The sequence below is a fragment of the Dromiciops gliroides genome, chromosome 2 (genome assembly GCF_019393635.1).
Source record: "Dromiciops gliroides isolate mDroGli1 chromosome 2, mDroGli1.pri, whole genome shotgun sequence".
Taxonomy (NCBI): domain Eukaryota; kingdom Metazoa; phylum Chordata; class Mammalia; order Microbiotheria; family Microbiotheriidae; genus Dromiciops; species Dromiciops gliroides.
Window position 1 is genome coordinate 184,678,924 of NC_057862.1, and position 21,048 is coordinate 184,699,971.

Sequence of the window (21,048 nt, forward strand, 5' to 3'; positions counted from 1 at the left end):
ATTCTAATTTGCATTATAGTCACTTATATATCTGACTGTAGATAAACTTTTAAATTCTTTGAGAAAAGAAATTATAGTTTGTTATCTTTATATTTTCAGAGCCTACTTACAATCTCTATAAAAAGAACTGAAAGACTAAAGATGGAAGTACCCCTGGAGGCCATCATTCTGTCTGACTGGAGAGGGTAGAAGGTGAACATTAGAGAGCTCTTCCCAGATCCTCCACCACTTTAGTAAGGCATTCAGGGAACTCTCTTCATTGCCCCACTAGGCTTCTTTCCTGGACTCTGAAATTCTCACCTCCTTGGATCATTTCCCACCCCAGTTATAGAACTGCATCATGACTCCCCAGATGGAAAGTATGCCTCCCCCTGGCCCTGACCTCTTCTTTTTCAGCTTCTTTTAAAGTATTATATGTGTGTGTGCATGCGCACACACACACACACACACACACACACACAGAGTATGTAATCTCCATGAAGCTAGAGACCGACATGCTTTTCATTGTAATTCCAGAGCAGTGCTGGGAATACAGCTGGTGCTTAATTTATGTTCGTTGACTGCCTCTGAAGTGGGAAGTGGTCTCAGATCAGTGTCCATGCATTAAAGAATGTTATGTGTGTATGTGTCTGTCTGTTTCTGGGTGTGTTTAAAGGCATAAAAGAACACTATTCTTTGAAAAGGCTTCATGGGCACTTATTGATGCCCCAAAGTGGTTTGGTACGGTTTCATTTTTGAATTGGATTTATTATATTATTTGCTATTGTTAAACCATCCTTGCTTCCCCAGTATAACTCTGACTTGGTGATAATTTTTTTTGGGGGGGGGGAGAATATTTCTATAGTCTTTTTGCTAGTTATTTAATTTTTGCTTCCATATTTATTACTGATAGTGGTCTGGTTTTCTTTGCCTTATTCTTCTTTGGTTTATGTATCAGGGCTATATTTATTTCATTAAAGATTCTTGGTGGAATATTTCCCAAGTTTTGAGAAACTGAAAAACACACACATATCAATTGCTCTTTAAACATTTGATAGAAGTTACCTGTAATTCTGTCTGGCTATGATTTTTTTTTCTTTGTTAATGCTTTATGGTTTGTCCAGTTTTATTTTCTAAGATTATGATGTTTAAGATAACTATTGTATGTTCTGTTAAATTGGGTATTTTATATTTTTATAGGTAATCTTCCATTTCTCTTAAATTCTAAGCTTTCATAGAATGTATTAGTAGGTTTGCTAGAAATCAGTAGGTTCTAGTAATGTCTTTTGTTTTTTCTCTGTTGTGATTTCCATTCTGTTAATTTTATTTTGTTAATTTAACTTTTTCCCTTTTCATTTTGATCAGATTAGCTAAAGTTTTATCAATTTTGTTAGTTTTTTCAAGTGGTACAGGTAGTAGTTATAAAAATACATCTAATCAATCATTTCCACCATGTTCTGAATAATGGCATCCTATACAGGTTTTTCAAGCTTTAGATCAACCTTGATTTTTGATTCATTTTGGCAAGATATAAAAGCTTCATAATAGATGGTAAAAAAAATGAAAAACAACTTGACTAAAGAAGGCCAATAGGGGGCAGCTAGATGGCGCGGTGGATAGAGCACTGGCCCTGGATTCAGGAGTACCTGAGTTCAAATCTGACCTCAGACACTTAACACTTACTAGCTGTGTGACCCTGGGCAAGTCGCTTAACCCCAATTGCCTCACAAAAAAAAAAAAAAAAAGAAGGCCAATGATAAAAATTATCAGCATTGTCTTTTAAACTATATTAGGGTTAATCACATTTATTTTATATCATTATAAACTGTAAAAGAAATATATTTAGTGGTGTTACCTAGTTCACACAAAAATCTAATATTACATTTAATAATATAAATGGCCTTGACTAATTTAGGTACTAAAATCACAGCCCTGTGTCTACTTCAGGTTTCACACACAAAGACTAGTCAAAAGTTCAGCAACCAATTAATCCAGTTATTTCTTCTCAAGTCAAAACTGAAGACAACGCAATGAAATATCACTCCTAAATCTATCAGTTCTACACAAAAGCAACATTAATACTTCTGCTACAGACTAAACAAAAGCAGAAGTCTTCAGCCTTTGTAATTTTTACTGTTATTTTTTCTAGCCTCAAGGAGGAAAAACATTTTGGAAAGGTCATTAAAGAGGCCCTCCAAACTACTTAACATAAGAAATTCTGCCTTCTATGTTGGCACTATTAACCAAATATTTAACAGCCACTCCTATTCCACAGCTGTCAGTATTAAGTTTGATTCTTCAAAGAAAACAGCTGACATCAGAAAGTGAATTGTTGGAACTATGATTTGTCAAATCAGTAGCAAGCTAAAGAAATAAAACTTTCATTATAAAAAATACTGAAGTGCGGCCTGACATTTCTAGTTGCAGTAAAAAGAAAGGAAGGAAGGGAGGAAGAGAGGGAGAGGGAAGGGGCGGGGGGGGGGGGGGGGGGGGGGGTGAGAGAGACAGAGAGAGACAGAGTCAGAGAGAGAGACAGAGAGAGAGAGAAACAGAGACAGAGAGAAGGAGGAAGGGAGGGAAGGAGAGGAAGAAGAGGAAGGAGAGGGAGGGAGGGAGGGAGGAAGGAAGGAAGGAAGGAAGGAAGGAAGGAAGGAAGGAAGGAAGGAAGGAAGGAAGGAAGGAAGGAAGGAAGGAAGGAAAAGAATCCACTTTCTAAACAATATTCTAAGTCAGGAAAAAGTGCCATTCCTACCCCCCCACCCCCGCCTCACTTTCCCCCTCTTCCAGTCACCCCAAACCCTAACCTAGAAGGAAAAACAACAATAACAACAATGATACTATTTGCAATGAAATGCCAAAATACTAAATAACTAAACAACTAGGTTACTAAGCAAAAATTTCCAGGCCTAAATTTAAAATCGGATTCTTGAGAAGGAACTGTTTACACCCTTCCCTGCATTATCAACAGCAATCCAGGTAATAATGATAGCTTGTATGACAATATTGTCTTTGTTAGTTTAGCCCCAACAGAAATAAAGATTTCCTGATTACAACTTTGTAATTTAAGTCAACTGAAAAGATTTCTGAAGAAGTAAAACAAAGAAAAGTCTGACTGCAATCATTTAAATAGAATACTACCCAAGTTTATTCTTCAATTGAAGATATAAATAAAAGAAGGAGTCTATTTCTCTGGCACACATTATGCCAAGACCTGAGCTTCTGGTATTTGTATAAATGAAAAAGTTGTTCTCAAGTCCCTGAATTACATGGTTTTGTGCTTCACCTGCATGCTCTTGTAATTGCATAGGGCCTACTATAAAGAGTTCACTTTGTACTGTATCTCATTGTCAAGATTTTTAAACAGTTGCTTTTTTTATTGTAATGAGTCAATTACAAGACAGTCACTCAAGCAGTTATTAACAAAAGATTTTTAATTGCATTTTTAATGAATTTTATTTTTTATAAAAGCCCCTAAAAGTACCTGTGGCAAAGGGTAATCATACATTGAATTAAAAGCAGTATCTGTTTAATAAGGCTTTCTCTTTTATTTACGACAACAAAATAATTTTTCTAGGAGAACACTAAAAAACTGACAGTGTCAAAAAAAAGGGGGGGATGGGGGTGGGGAGGAACTGACTCTAAGTTAGTAAGAAGACCTAAAAACCAATGGCCATTCTTCTTATTTTCTCTTTCTCTCTGTTTACTTACTGCCTCTCTTCCTTTCAAAGTACATGTCCCCCTGTGGATATAAGCCAAGACTCATATTATTGGGAAATGGATTCATTTTTCTTTTGCCCATAATTTGCAATGTTTAATGTAATCTGCAAGCATTAAGGCTGTTTAAAAAATGAACTGAGAATATACCACAGGCAAATCTTAATTTGCTCATCTTAAAAGACTAATATACCAGTACATTAGTATAATATATATGTATATATATATGCATACATATATATGTATGTATGTGTTTAAACACAATGTTTCATGTTGACAATAACAGAATATCCTGCGGCCATCCTCAGACAAGTTATAGTCCCAAAATAAGAATAAATTTTTTTTATCATGACTAAGTTTTCATCCATCCCTGAAAAATAAAAGCACTTATGAATTAATTGTTACAATGTTGAAATAATCTCAGAGCAAATGAAATTATTATAAATTGCAACAGGTTTAAAAACCTCAATTTTCAATCATTAAAAATAGTGATTGAAAACTAATGGAACTTTAAGCAATACTTTTATAAAAAATTCATCAGGATATAAGAATAATATTTAAATAGTGTTTGATAAAAAGCTTCTGAAAATGTTAATAAAATTCACTTTTTAAAATAAAAACTGAATTTTTTCTAAAAATACACATCTGCTAATAAGGAACGAATTGGGATTACTTAAATTAATTTGCCATTTTTGCATCATAATTAAGCGTACACTACTCAGTGTAACTTAATTAATCATTAATTAGGCATTTTAAAGGATGTACACTAATAATAAAGTAAGCCTCTCTTTGGGGGTTGTAAATGTTATGCTCCAGTTTTATTAAAAAGTTTTTGTTTAATCAGAATTACTCAATCATGCAAAAAAGAAATATTTATATGTAACTACTTCCAGAAAAATACTTTCTTTTTACACACTGATTTTTTTTTAAAGGAAAAAACTTTTTGATTGTCCATGGTTATAAAACCCTTTCTTGTATTTTCTGCCGTAAGAAAGGACTGACTGTGAAAACATGAGACTCTAGTAAGATTGTGAAGCCCCCGGTTAATTAATCTGCTGGTTGAATGACAGAGTGCCTAGGGGCATGGTGCTGGCGACTGACACAGTGTCCCAGTGCGCTTTGAGCCTTGGATGGCTACATTCTGCATGGAAAGACTTTGCCCAACAAACAGCAAAGAGGCCTTCACAGGGTCCCTCCTCCTGCCTGAGACATTCCATTTAATTAATTTAAGGCCTCTTTATCTTAAAGTTTTAATAAATTTAAATGCATAAGATCAAGAGATCTACAGTACTGAAGGGCTGATGCTATATAATGCTTTTCTTATGTGCCTGAAGAATTTCTTTTATTGGCATAACCAAAAAAATTAACACGTTCAAAAATTTTCAAATATGTTACTTGTTCTATTCAGCAAAATACATTTGTAAAAGTCAATGTTTAGAGATTCAATTTAATGTATTCCGCAATTTCCATTTTACTAGGCTTAAAGTATTTTTTATATTATAAAAATATAAATCATACTTTTCTCCCCTCTAAATAACACTCTGAAAATTACTAATATCTAATCTTTTTAGCAACAGGATACAACAGACATTCCCCTAATCCTTTTTACTGCCAGAACAAAACATCTTTCAAATCAAGATAAAATCACTACATCATGAATGTTAATATCATTCCGAGAAAAATAATACCTTATGACTAGAAAAGACCATCCCTTTAGGGAGAAATGTTGTGTTAAAGTGGATTATTCTTTTAGTGGTGTAATAGAATGGCTTCTACCTAGTCCCAGATGAAAAATCAAAATCTGCATTTAAATGGAAATATTTTAAAACAGAAAGGACAAAAGACTAAAACTATAAGGAATATCTAGCTTTTTACATTTTAAAAATCCAAAATACCACCCCAGCAGTTTTTAAAGAGACTCTGGGATTGTGTTGTGATTTTATTTTTTTATAAATGGCTTATAGTGGCACACAATTTTATATTTACATGACCTACTATACTGTATATGCATGTAAAACTAAATTCACAATTCCTGGGTCATGATTTTCCCAATTCTACAATTTTATTCTGCATAGATTTAATAATGATCCTCTTCATATCACAATCACAGCATTTTACATGATGTTCCTGAAAGATTACTGCTTTTTTGCTGAAATCAAACAAAATCCAAGTTTCTTCAGTCCTGGTTCAACTCACTATCATAGTTAGAGAAAAAAATAAGTCTCAATACTAGGCAATATTACAGCAATTGCTCTTTGTGACCTGAAAGATTATTTTCAGTTTTTCAACAGTTAGGGCAATTTTCTTAAATCCTTAAGGAGCCTGACAGCACTGCACATTTCTTAATACTTGCATTTATTTTTACATTATAAAACAATAAAACAGAAGGATAATGCTTATACAGTTTGGAGACATATCATCAGGGAAAATAACACTGCATTGTGGAATAAAGCATAAGCTTTATCAGTGTATACAGATTAAAGGAAGTGTAATCTATATTCTTTAAAAATACAAACATGCAGGACTGCAAATAACTTGAATTTTGCACTTAGCTCTTTAATAATATTCTAAGAGATTTGATCAAAACACAAACTATGCTAGTTTGTATAACCTGATATCACATCAGACAAGACAAAATTAATTTTGAAAGCATGCTAGTCCTTGGCAAGAGAAAGGGCTTATTACTTTCTCTACTGGCCTGAGTCTGTAAGAGAATATGTGGCTTTTACCCTCTCAGTGACAAACCACATTAAGTAATTTGATCATTATTCCTCAATGTAAATCTAATATTTTCCAACTATCAGCCTTCAAGTCACAAGTTTTTAGGATGTTGATCAGGTTTGACTAATGGCCCACAAATTTGGGACTACCCTCCAGGAGCTGTCTTTAGGATGTCCCTCCTGAAACACCACTTCTAGTGATGATCTGAGTTTCTGCTACAACTCTTGATTGGCAGAAGCTGTTTCTGCTTGTGATCATTGGGCTCTTTCACTCTCAGTGTAAAAATGACCGTGATCATTGTGCTAAGAACATTAACTCTTATACATACAGAGAATGACTTGTCTCATTTTAAACAAGTAATTAATTTCAGGTAAACTGCCAATAATCTTACAAGTTAGCCAAGGAGCAAAGAGACTAATAATACTGCTCTGTAGTAAACTTGCTCTCTCCCTGAGAAAATCTTAATTATCCATAGAAAAGTGACAATGCATGAAAATTATTTTTAGTAAAGCAGGACTTTTTTTCAACAACGTACAACCAAACTAATACAGTTAGCCTTCAGTCACTGTGAGTAGTAAATTGAATTTGGGGGATTTTAGGGAAGAACTTAACATGAGAAACAACAGTCACATGACATAATAATTCCTCTGTTCGGGATCATTTCACTCTAAAAATATTAGGTTTTAAGGATGGAAGTTTTAGGAGTAATACCTCTCAGAATTCCAGGCAGAATCAGGACTTGGGCCTAAATTCAATTAGAGAAATAGCTCACTTTCAAACCCAAAATTTCCTCCTCTAGACTCAGTTATACTAACTCCAATGTATTGTCTGGATAGATCGTATTTTTACTCGCCTAATACCATAAAAATGGACACAGTAATTTATACTTGTGAAATGATGATGATGATAGCTAGCATTTATATAGTACTTTAAAGTTTGTGAAGGTCTTAACACACACACACACACAAACACACACACACACACACACATACACACAAATAAATCTCAACTGATTTTCACTATGACCCTGTGATGTAAATGCTACTATTATCCCCATTTTACAGATGAGGAAACTATATTACAGAAGACCATAGTTCCAAAAATGAAAGAGAAAAGCATATGAATATGATTAAGAAAAAATAATCTTACTCACATTACATGGCTAAAAAGAAGAGAATTCCTAGGGCTGCATACTTTTATTTTGGTTGTTGGATTAGATGTACTGCCTATGATCTTGATGTTTTAAACATAGCATCATAGCTTTTGATATTCAGAGATTTTGGAGTTTGGGTTGGGGGGTGGGCATGGAAGGGGAGAGGCAGGCAAGCAGATAATGACTAAGGAAGAAGGGTAAAGAAGACAGAGAATATTCTGGATTGAAAAGCTAAAAAAAAACTTTATTGAAAGAATGACAAGTTAGCCCCAAAGGGTAGTAATTAAGAGCCTGGAGAAGTAGCAGCCATCCCACAGACACACATGTACAAACCAGCCAACTTAGTAGTGATGTTATGATTTTACAAACTTCTAACAAAGGACCACCAAAGCAGTATGGAATAAACATATAAAATGTGTGTCATAGAAGTATGTATTCAGTAATATAATTAAAAAGAAAAGAAAGGAAAGGAATTACTTTGGAAAAGAGCAAGAGGTACTTTCTGGTTAATTTACAATAAGAATGGAATGATGCATAATTAATTTTTTCCCAAGAGCAAGCAAATATAGTGGTTGGTCATGAAGTTGGCAACAGGATATAATTGAACAACACGGTACAATCAAATGAGTACTAGCTAGTCTTGGAATCAGAAGGCCAGCTCTGGCCCTGTTACTACCTTAGGACAAGTCTGGATCACAGTTTCTTCACCCACTGTAAAATGAAGGAGCTGAAATACATAACATCTGAGGCTTCCCTTCCTATGATCCTACAAGTCTCTGATATTCTATAAATTACTAAAATTGGCCTAGTGTTGCAGTTCAATGTGATTATTTTTAACCTATGAAACCTGATTTCTGATGTCAAGTATTGAAAATAAATCTGGGTCTTCTGTTATGTCTCTGAGATATTACTATGTCTACCTCCTTGTTCTGGTTCCAAGAGCAAAGCATTACCTGTAAAATTTAGTCAATCGGTTAATAACCATATATTAGGCACTTCTATGTTCTAGTCACCAAACTAAGTATTGGGACTGGTAAAAAGTTCCTATCCTGGGTATAAGGATATCCTTAGCTGGTACTTAGCTGACATGAAGTCATCAAGCACCTAAAATTTAAAAAGCAACATCAAGTTGAAAAAAGTTAAAATACTTTGAACTAAGATTCAAAATTTAGGGGGAGGGAGGATCAATGAAGAAGAGGAAGAGATTAAAAGACAGAAGTGAAAATAAATTAGTCCTTGCCCTCAAGGAGCTCACATTCTTAAGGAGAGAAACTGCAAATGCATATATACAATAGAACACATACAAAATTAACATGGGATGGTGTTGGAAGGGAGGTAGGACTAGCACCTGGATAAGTCAAAAAAGTGGCTTATAAAAGTTGGCATTTGATTAGATTCTTGAGAGAAAACAGTGTCTGGAAGAAGTGGACATGAACAAGAGAGTGGATTTCAGGCATAGAAGATGGCAAAAGCAAAAGCACAAGATAAGAGATGGAATGTCCTGTAACAAAATAAAAAGTATGTAAAGTAGCATGACTGGACTGTAGAATGTATGGAGAGGGCAAGCTAAAAGAAACAATAATATCACTATGTTGATTTTGGAATCTTGGGAAGAAGAATTCATTAAGCACCTACTAAGTGCCAGCACTGTACTAAGAGTTTTTACAAATATTACTAAATTCTCACAACTACCCTGAATGTAGAGTCAAATAATATAGTTTTAATTTTTTATCAAGCTGTCTATGAATTAATACTGCTCTTAAAAAAAAGTTTAATCCAACATATCTTTAGAATGTCAAGAAAATGAACATATCATAATGATATTTGGAGGCTGAATAATGTTTACCATTTTCTCTCTTATTCTAATGCAAAGCTCAATGATATTTAAGCAAAGGATAAATGAAGCTACAACATATATTTAACATGAACTCATTAAAACATTATGCCATGTGTAAATGCTATATAATCAATTCTACATCATATTCACATTTCATTCTATGGTACTGATTGAATGACTGATTGATTTTTCATTCCATAAAATTAAGGTAGTAAATAGGATACTCTTCTTTCTCATTAATCAAGACTCCTGGAAAAGAGAATACAAAAACTGAAGGTTCACTGAACATTGTTTTGCATACTAGGGGGCCAAAAATTATCTGATGATTAACCATGAAAAAGAAACTAGTAACAAGATGAAAACATCATGTGTTTACTCCAAGGGTGCCTAAAAAAAATCTTTCAAGGAACTGGTATTTTATACACTTTAGTAATGTGACTTCACCTAAAATATATTAGATTAGGAATTTGAAAAAAGATCATATGAAGGATGATATAATGAACAGAAGCTTAGCATAGCAAGATTTTCAGTCAGAACAATTAATTTTAATTAGAAATAATGTTGGTAAATTAAAAACAAGCCATTCAAACCTTAGAAATTAATCCCCAAGTAAGTAGGAAGTCTTAAAAAAACAAAGCCAACTATATCCAAAAGCAAAGTCCTTCAATACTGAAATTTAAAACAGAAAGCACATGGAATTCAATGTAAAGAAAAGAATTTGATTTATCATGGTACTAAGTAATGACTGAAATAAATGGCAAAAGCAAGCCACCATCCATACTTACAAAAACCAAGGATCAAATATTTAATATCTAAGGTATAAAATCTACCTATGTAAAATGGAAATGGTAGTTTTTAATCTACTAGACTACTGAATTTAGGACAAGCTGACCTAAAATGCTTCATCAATTTTGCTTCTATATGAACCATACTTTATTTTGGTAAAGTACCTTACTAGAAAAGTAAATGACATAAAAGCAATGAATAAGCCACATTCAAATTTTTTCTCCATGAGGGATTAGTTCAATATCTCAAGATGAAACCTAGTATTGTTAAGATTAAATGCAAATTCTTTCAAGTTACAAATTAAAATTTCAAGTAAAGGACAATAAAGTCATGGGAAGTTGCGAAGGAGAAGTGAGAATAAAGTTCATGTCAATATTGGTGTTGTGCTGGTAGAAAAAAATCAACTTACAGCACAAATTAAAATACAACCAAAATATATATAAATCAGAGAAAGAAACATATGGGCAAATAAAATCAAAGAGAAAGAGAGATGGAATCTATACCTGAGGCATTTCATGCATGTCAAATTTCACTTATATTCTGATAGCAGCATTTTAAAGTTCAATAAAGCTCACCAAAAAAAGTGGCTTCATGGATTACAGGACCACATATCATTTGTGTAAGAAATCCAGTCATCACTATCATTAATATCTAAGGTATAAAATCTACCTTTGTAAAATGGGAATGGTAGCTTTTAATCTACTAGACTACTGAATTTAGGACAAGTTGACCCAAGATTATTCATCAATTTTGCTTCTGCATGAACAATACTTTATTTTATTAATAAGCAGAGAAAACAAGATATTAATTCATAAAGTAGTAATCAGGAAAAAGGTAAACTATAAACAATGCAGAAAAAATTTTAAAGTAAAAAATTCATGCACTTGGGTTTATATCTGGTAGGACTTTTTATTAAATTGCTTTTATAGCTTAGTTAATTTGTACTCAGAGTCTCTGTGAAGTAGAAAGGGGCATGTATTATTCAGATTTCAAAGGGAAAGAAAGGATATTTTTTTAAGGCACATGAAAGTTTTGAATTTTTTTCTTGTGTTTAACTTCAAAACCTTGTTCACATTATGGCAACTCATCTGTTACACCACTGTCCATATCTTTTGACACTCCAACAGACTTCATTTATTCAACAACGAATAAAAATTAATATTCAGGATGAAAGCAAGCAATGAAAGACTCCTTTTTAAAAATATCAATAGTTTTATGTAAAGAATCATTCAGTATAAAGCTATACCACTCTCCTATGCTGTGTCTTTGTTTGGCATTAATTATAATACAAATATTTTTTTTTCCATATTCTGCATTTGAAACTGTAATGAAAGAACTTCAAAAACTATCTAGAAACATTAGTGTCTTTAAATGTCCTTCTTGTAAACTTATGCCCAAAAGCTGTTATGTACATCTCATACAGTTTACAATGCTTATAAGTAACATGGATAAATAATTAATTCTTTAACAAAAATAAATATATAGGATGTGATTTCTTATCTTTGCAGTTCTTACATTTATCATTTTATTTAAGCTAAAAGAATGGGAATTAGACTGAGTATGTATATATACAGATATAAAGTCCTTTTTAGAAGTTACTCTCTATAATATTGTCTTTTATAAAATTCACAAATTTTGTTCACATGTCCAATTTTTAGAAAATTTAAAAAGTTGAAGTTTTTAGTCACCTGGTCACCTACTGGACATTTATTTAAAGAAGTCAATCCAGGTCTTGCAAAAGTTGAACCATTTCACTCAAAATGCAAATGGCACATTAATGAGCACCAAAGTACAGTAGTAGTCTTGAAAAGCATAATTGTTCAGGTCATACCCATCAATGCCAAAGCCCTTGCCATATGAAACACTAAGAAGCCTAAGCAGAAAATAAGCAGAAGCAGCAGCAGCACTTCCTAGGAAACACCACTTGGAACACTATAATAAAGTTGTGGCTCTACCTATGTTGGAATACAGAGCAACAGCCAAATAGTGTGTAAGTAAAACCATTTCATAGTTGGTTTTGTATGAGAAACATTCAATTGACTCCAAGTCAAAAGGGAAAGTGTCTTACATGGTTCATCGTCCTCTTAGGCAACAATTACCATATTTGTCCAAATTCCAGAGAACCAACTACTGGTCGTGTATTATTCTGGTCTTTTCACATGTATTTTTTCATGAAGAAAGATAATTAGCAGTGATCATTAAAAACAGGATAATATGCAGTCTACATTATACATTTGGCTATAAGCAATGCTGCTTATATGCCATCTAAATTATGCTTTGGAGTTCCAAAATGAAAGGCAAGGAGCTCCTCCTTATTTTCCTCAAATAAAATAGAGTGATATTTAAAAAGTAGAGCTGCATAAGATCTTAACAGTTATATAAAAAACATCTAAAGTAACCTAAAACATCAATGTTATTTTTCAGAGAAAATCAAGTTTATTTTATTTCATTCAAAAACTGTAATAATCTCCTTTCATATACCACTTCCATCAAGACTCTAAAGGTAGATTTTTTTTCAGAACCTCTGTAAAATGATCATTGACATTTTAATTAAAAAAAAGAAATGTATGTCGAATAAACAGGACATTTCCTGTAACAGTGTGCAGTGGCTGCTCTGTCACTTCTTTGTACAGTCTTGGTAAATTATGCAGGCTCTCACTAGACAGAGCAGCTGTAATTCACTGTCTCCAGTAATGTAATCTACATTTATCACTATTTTAATTAAGCGGATTCTTAATTTGGTACTTTCATTGCAATGGAAAAAAAAATACCTTATTCAATTTTTTGGGGGGTAGACAGCATCTTGTCTGTCTTGTAAGCCAGAATTAATTTTAAATGTGTTTCCTACAGCAACCTGACCTTATTTTTAAAAAGAACTGCTATATTTAGTTTATTAAGAGTTTATTCATTTTAACTTCTTAAAAAATAGAAAACAAAGATAAAAATACCAGTTCACATCAATAAGAATGTTTTTTTCTAAAATTCCTTTGCAAACATATTCATCATTTAGACCAAAATGTGTGCATGGTGGTGGGGAATCCATTTTTGCAGTTCTCTTGATAGTTAATATTAGTGATTATGTGTTAAAAAAAAAAAAGCTACTAAGCGTATCTCTATATTGTGGGCTGTACAGTCGAAGTTACTGAGGAGAAAATGCAAGACAAATATGAACTTGACAAAAGAAACCAAGTTGGCAATTTGTAGAAAGATCAACATTAGTCATTACCACTGTTCAGCCAGGATTTCAGAATACTTTCAGTAAAGTTAAGAAAATGCAATTCAAAACTGCTTTGTGCAAATGGCAAGATAATTATTTTCAACAGATCATTTGAAATGCCTGTTGTGTTTTTTTTTGTTGTTGTTGTTGTTGTTAAATCCATCATACTGGAGTAGAACAGCTTTTAATCATTTTAAAGACAGCTTTGGACATTTTTCATTATTTTCCCATTAATATTTGTAGCTGCTATCCAAAACAATTTCTGTTTGATTTCTTAAAAAATAAGTTGATGAATTTCTGGGAAGGCTACATGTTTTAACTGGTGCATTCAGTAACAATTACTAGCTTCACTTACTATAAGCAATAATATGCTTCTCATTAAATTGTCTATCTTTGCACATAAGACATCACAAATTCTGTTTCGTTGAGAAATAAAGGATTGATATAACTAAAATCTACTATCACCACAAATATAGATTTATAATACAGTAAGGTAGGAGGGACAATAGAGACCATCTAATACAATGTCCTCAACTTTACAGATGTATAAACTGAGACCCCACTGAGGTTGAGTGAATGGTTACCCAAAGTGCTCTCTTAAATAAACTCACTTGTGACAGGAAAGGCCTACATTAAGTCCAATTTCATCATCATCTATAACCATATTTCAAATATTTACAAATACTGGTTTTGTGAAGCCAAATATTGTTTACTACAAATGAATCACAGACTACTAAAAATGTTTTGTTGTTTTGGGGGAGGGGAGGCACATAGTTTGAAACTTTTAACTTCTTACTTATTCCTCCAAATTTACCAAGGGATAGATATTCAGGTTCAGTATAAATCTTCAGTTAAGTGAGTGTTTGAGATGATCATCACTGGCTGAATCATTAAAAGTAATTTACCACAAAGATTTAAGATTTTCAAATCAAAAAAGTATATTAACTATGTTTTATACTTATATTAATATTCTTCAACTATAAGGTAAAGCCATTTAACTTTGTACCAAATTACTTTTATAATTCTGTGTAAATAAGAGTTAATTTAAATAAAACTGTCTTTTGAAAGTCAACTGGTATGGTTCTTTTTTTTTTTACTACTATTCATAATATCCAAACATGATGCGTGGTATTAACATACTATTATGTTAATAACTGTCCATACAGTTTTGCTTCACATCAGCACAATATATAACCAAATAAGAATACAAAAAAAAGGAAATCTAAATTTTAAATGAGTTTGAATCAAGAGAAAAATCAATGCTAATGAATGACAAATACTTTAGTCATTGTGTAACTCCCTTGGTTTGAATTTAAATAATGTCATGTTATAAAGCCTGGGTTATCCAATTCAGGAACAAGTAAAAGTTAAGTTCTAGGCAGCCCACTCAGTCTCTAATTAAATAAAAGTAGCAAGTACAAAAGAGCTAATTTTTTGGGGAAAAAAAATACTTTATACTGCAGCTCAACTTCAAAAAGATACTTCGTGAAGAGACTGTACAACTCGGGAGATTCCTTCTCTCTCAAATTACTCTGATGAACGTGATAAACTTGAGATTTGCCACTGAGTAATGACAAGAGGTAGCCAATACTTCTAAACTATGGCTCAGAATGGTCTTTTGTTCCCTTTGTTTAAAGTAAAGCCGCTACTGAAAAACCAGAATGTCGCCTTAAGAAAAAGGGGCCTCTTGTTGGGACTAAAAATAAATATCCTGCTTCTTACCTGAATATTCCAATGATCTACATTCATCTACTGTTTACTAACAGACCATAGAGGGCACTGTTGTATCAGCTTTGAACCATTACAATGGGAGTTAAAAAAAAAAAAAACCTGTCCAAAATAGATTTTTTAAAATATAACTAAATAGGTATAAACCCACTACATTTAATACCAAGGCAAAATGCCGAAATGTACATGTTTCTAAAATGGACTGGACTTCAATGAGGCAAAAACTTCACATAACCCACTGTCAAATTGTGAAGAGTACTACACATAGTACACACTTGGCATTTTCCCTTTGTGGTGCTTTCATGGGAAAGGTAACTAATCATAGCAACTCCTTATCCATCGCAAACAGCTACCTATTACGAGAATCCTGTTCACAATCAATATGAAAATGAGTATAGCCAGTTATGCAATTCTTCTATAATTTTATCAACACAAAGAATATATTCTATTTGCACACTTTTGTCTAAAAGGCCAATTCCATTTTTTGTCCCATTGGATAAAATGATAGCTCCAAATCAATCATACTTTTCTGAAAAATAAGAACACAGGAGAAAGTACTGATCAAAATGAAATCCTCCCTGCTAAAAAATGATTTATGCAAATACAATGATGAACTCTTAGTGCTAATATCTAATGCAAAATAGAACAAGTTTTTCCTAGGTTTCCATAGACATATTATATTTTGCGATAGCACTGAGAAACAAAATGTATCCTATGTAGCAAATGTATCTCTATTTTTTAAATCTACATATGTAAATTTTCCTTAAAAGCACCCAGTACTTTTTGGACATCTTTTTACACATATAGTACTTTATGTACATTTTACTATCCTATTTAGTAGAATAGTAATTTTATATATAGAATATTTAGACATATAGTATTTTATAAACATCTTTTCCTCTTCTGTTTAGTAGAAAACCCCCAAAATAAATATTAATTAAAACGGTGTTTAGAATTATTCGTAAATAGCTAACTGATAAGTACAGCCTAAGAAATATGGAGCACTCCTGTTTCTGTTTCTAATTTTTCCAGTATTTTATTAAACAAATATAAGACATTTTCTCGGCATTGTGATACTAATGCCAACCAATGTAAAAAAAAAAATTAAGAGGAAGTACATTTATTTAACCTTGGCAGTTGGGTGTACAGTCCTAATTTTTTCCTTTTCTTTTGTTAAGCACCAGACTGAGAAACCCCTTAAGAAACACTGAGGCAATATCTCTAAAGTCCATTATAGAGCCAATTAAAAACAAGATGTTAAAATTAGAACGATCACACAAATTCAGAATATAAATCACACTAGCATACTACAGATTAAATAAATCAATGTTAATGTAGGTACCATCAACAAAACTAAGGCCTCTAAGGAAGAATCCAAGCTCACTGGTAAAGCTACATAGTCCATGTTTTGTCAGTCTCAAACTTCCAAAGAGCTTAGCACCTTCTCTAAAATCAGAGTGCAGAGCTGTGAAAGTGTTAAACATTCCTCGATAATGTCTCAACCTGCTCTTAAATCATAAAGGGGAAAGAGGAGGGAGGGCTTCAGATGGTATGTAGATTTCTACTTTATTAAAAAGCACCAGTTTAACAACTTATTTGCAGCTAATAAAAGCCAAAAGTAAAGTATGGGAAAATGTGGCTAACACTAACTCTAAGGCTTCAACTTATTAACTTAACCAAATGCTATTTCTGTATTGCTCCTTTAAATTATTAATTTATGAGTTTTGCTTAGTCTTCTCCTGAGGCAATGCATTTTGTAGGTGTGTTGCATGCATGTAAATAAACTGAAAGCTTTTATAAAGAATTAATAATATACTACAAATAAAAACAATCCTTTTTAATGAACTGAATACATAATGCTACAAACTAGAATTTATATAGACTATATTTTTTAAAAAAATGTATGAACTACTAACAAGTAAATCTAAAAGCACAAACTCAGAAAAATGAGACCAACTTACTGTCACTCATTCTTAAATCTACAATTAGATCAAAATTCAGTAGTTTGAGGACTAAACAAGACTTCAACAGCACTTTCCCTGAAATCTCACAGGAAGTTTTCTTAACTTTCAAAAAACTGGTTTGAAGTTCTGTTTTGTTTGGTTTTTCCTTTAAAGCACAAGGTTGAATGCTCTACTAGGTGATGATTCTTAATATTTCAAGATATTTAACAGATACTTTAGTTTACCAAGCAGACAAAAATGTGACATATTAAAGTCAATTTTAGCTAACTCTCATTTATTCAAAGCTTGATTGTGAGCAATAGCTCCTAAAAGAAATGCAGCATTGTTGATTCATATACAAGCATTTTACTTAACTACATTGGATAATAGCAGTGCTCCTAAAGGAGTATAAAAAGCAAAGTGATTAGCAGTCATTACTGTTAATTAGTGTTCACTTTACATTCATAGGGATGAACCTCCTCTGAGTTGAATAAATGGAAAGTTTCTTTTTGAAGGCTTGCCAAACCTTGCCTAGGTAAGTATTGGAATAAGCCATCAACTACCGTAAGAGGAATAAAAAACAGGGACAGATCAGCATCCAATTAGTATGTCTCAGTTTTTAAACAGGAAAAGGGTTGAGGGGAATGAGTAAAACTGGAAACTCATACTTCACATTCTGCAATCTCACTGATAAAAGGAGGAAATGTGTGTTTATCAAACTTGCTGTGAGTGCACAGTTCATTTGGCGTCCTGTAAACAATTGCCCGGCTGCTCACTTCCAAATGCATGTGAGAATCTTGGAGACTCAGAACATCATATTCAGCAGGCAAGGTCACACTAGTGATGCCCTGGAAGTGGGAAATTAGGAAAACCTGGCAATCAGAGGTTTAAGATTGACCAGAAAAAGCCCTCAGGCTTGCTTACCATCTTTCACCACCAGCCTGGCTGTCTCTGCTTATTCAATATTAACACAACAGGCCTAGAAGTGAATGAAAACCATTTTGCACACCTAACAAGAAAAGAAATACATTGGCCTTCTTATTTATACTAGGATTAGATATTTTTCAGGGTAAGAAGCCATCTCCAAGAGACAGCTTGAGACACTGTTTTGTGAGGAAAGCAGAAACCTTCCATACATTCAGTTAAGACCAGAGGATAACGGGCATCCTGTTGATTATCAAGTTTCCTTTTTCACAATTCCAATGCATTCTATTCATTTTAAAAAAAGAGGCTAAAACCCCAACCTATAAAATGGAAAAAACAACACATCAGAACTATCACTGCCATATTCTGAAAATACAGGGCTACAGAACTTCTGCCTCTCATTCGTATAATTTTAGGGAATGTGTTTGCACATCCTGTTTAACATAAAACATAGCAAGGAACTCCTAATAGAAGACTACTGCAGTTAGAAATAATTATGGTTTCTCATGTGCATGCAACTGAAAGATAATTTCGGAAGGGGAAATGGTGATCATATGGAGATTCCAAGAATAAAGAAATAAATGATACAAGAAGTTTATAAGACACCTTAATGAACCCTTCCCAAAGAATCGGTATGTATAGGTGTCCAAGATTTCACTTCAAAGAAGCTATTTTTGTTACTCTCTTTCCACTAGTTATACAACCCTGCCATAATATCACTGAAATATCAACAATGTTATTATAAAAGATTCCTTTAATGTTAGGGAACTATGCTTATTTGGAACAAAACAAACAAACAAATCACTTTACTAGTAGCTACTTTGATTGGCTGAAATAGGATAATGTAACTATGGATGAGGAAAAAGTCCCTCATGCTATTATCTAGGATCGAGGACTTAATTAAATATGTCATTCTAGAGAAAGGTAGTATATGTATGGAAAAAGGGAAACTGCCAACAAAATCAATACAATCGGGGACCTCTTTTCAAAGAACCATGAAACTGACAAAATAGCCAAATATACTGATTTAACCTGGGAAACAGGTCTAACTAGACTAAAATGTAATTTCAGATGACACATGGTGCCTCTTCTCTTTTTGTTGTTCAAGTTTAAAACTTATAAAGATTTGAGGTAACTATTCTCAAAGCTCTGAGCTCTGGGTAATACATATATGCAAAATGCTTTGATTTCTTGCACATTTCCCCCTGCACCCCACCACCATGCCCATGCCATATCACGTTTAGCACCCAGAGTATCTGCCCATTGATCTTCTCTATCACATCTTTCAGAAAGTATGTTAATTCAGTCTATCATTTATCCTTGAATATGTTTTTTGAAAAACCATAACAGGGTACATAAATCTAAGTCATACTTTGCTTTTGTATTATTATTATTATTTATTTTTCTCTTTGTGGGATAGAAAAAATAGTAATACCCTAAGAGGCACAACTATTACTGAAGCAAATCTTTTCTCTCCACATCTCTCCATGTGAAGGCATCATGGGATAGCATAAAAAGTGCTGGACAGGGAACAGGGAGTCAGAGGACCTTGCTTCAATTCCTGGCTCTGTCACTTATGACCTAGGTGACCTTGGGGAAAAAGATAATTCCATGAGACTCAGTTTTCTCATCTATAAAATGTGGGAGTTGAACTCTAAAATCCCTTCTAGCACTAGATCTGTGGTCCTAAGATCCTCTTTCAGTATAGAGAAAGGAAATATTGCTTCCAGCCTCTTCCCCTCCAACCCATCTTTCCACACCACTGCCGAAACGTGTGTGTGCATGTGTGTGTGTGTATTCTGCAGGGCAATGAAGGTTAAGTGACTTGCCCAGGGTCACACAGCTAGTAAGTGTTAAGTGTCAGAGGCTGAAATTGAACTCAGGTCCTCCTGAATCCAGGGCCAATGCTTTATCCACTGCGCCACCTATCTGCCCCCAAAAATATTTTTTAAAGTACAGTTCTGACCAACTCTATTTTTTAAAGTACAGTTCTGACCAACTCTGAGATGCATTCCCCTGCTCAAAAATCTCCAGAGGATTCTTTTTTGCTACCAGAATAAGATACAAATTACTAACTCTGGTATTTAAAGCCTTTCTTAATAAGGCTCTATCCTAATTTTCTAAATTCCTTTTATATTACTCCCCTTTATGTACATTACATTCCAGGCAAACTGACCTACTCACTGTTCTCAGAATTTAGCATTCCACCAACTATTTCTTGGACTTCATACAAGTCGTCCTCCCTATTTTGGGAATTCACCCCTTCCTCACCTCCACCTCTTAGAGTACTTGGCTTCTTTATAAAGATTCAAGTCACCAATTCCTCTATGAAGTCTTTCCCATTCTTCTGAGTTATTAACACTCTCTCCTTACACAAATCATCTTAAATGAACTCTTTTAGTTACATGTTATATTCTCCAGAAGATTATAAAGTCCTTCAATGAGGGACTGTTTTTGTTTTTTAGTTTTGTGTCCTTTGAAGAGACTGACTTGCACATACTAAATGCTTACTTAATGTTTATTCGACTGAAACTAGTAGAATTGAAAATCATGACAAGAAGTCAAGGCAAGAAAGACTGAAAGATGGAAATGGAAAAGAGCAGGATGGGTAGACATTTCCTAACTATTTTATTTCTAAATCCTCACATCCCCACCCATCTCAAAACCATCACTTTTATGCATGATTTTTCTGTCCCTGGGAAACAGTTCTAGGGTGCAGGGGACCTGAAAATCTTAATATCTCTAAGAAAAAAAAATATGGATGATCTGTTCCTTCCTCCATGATGCTGCTTCCCTATGACTCTTCTTGCTTTTCCTTAGAATTCTTGGGAGTCTTTTCTAATCCTGCTGGATATCTACTCTAGTCTATGCAGAAGATAACCCTTCCAGTTCTATATCTTATGATCCACAGAAAGTGTGGTTTCCTTATTTCAAGTAGGATGACACTAGTTACCATCAATCCCAACTTGCAGGATTCTCTCGTGGCACAATCTTGAAAAGTAACAAAGTAGTGTCAAGTACTAAATTTTCTGTTGTGATCACTGAA

The 21,048-nt window shown here is 33.4% G+C and overlaps 1 protein-coding gene across 4 annotated transcripts in view; it reads right to left on the reverse strand.

The window, feature by feature from the left end:
* Positions 1-21,048, reverse strand: part of DPH6 (diphthamine biosynthesis 6) — a 443,945-nt gene that overhangs the window by 393,116 nt on the left and 29,781 nt on the right. The window contains exon 4 of one of the 4 annotated variants that reach the window (XM_043990145.1): positions 17,741-17,926. The exons of the other annotated variants lie outside the window; for them this stretch is intronic. Within the exon in view, the coding sequence (XP_043846080.1) occupies positions 17,741-17,926 (186 nt within the window). Of the gene's footprint in view, positions 1-17,740; positions 17,927-21,048 lie in introns of those variants that run through there. 4 annotated transcript variants of the gene reach the window in all.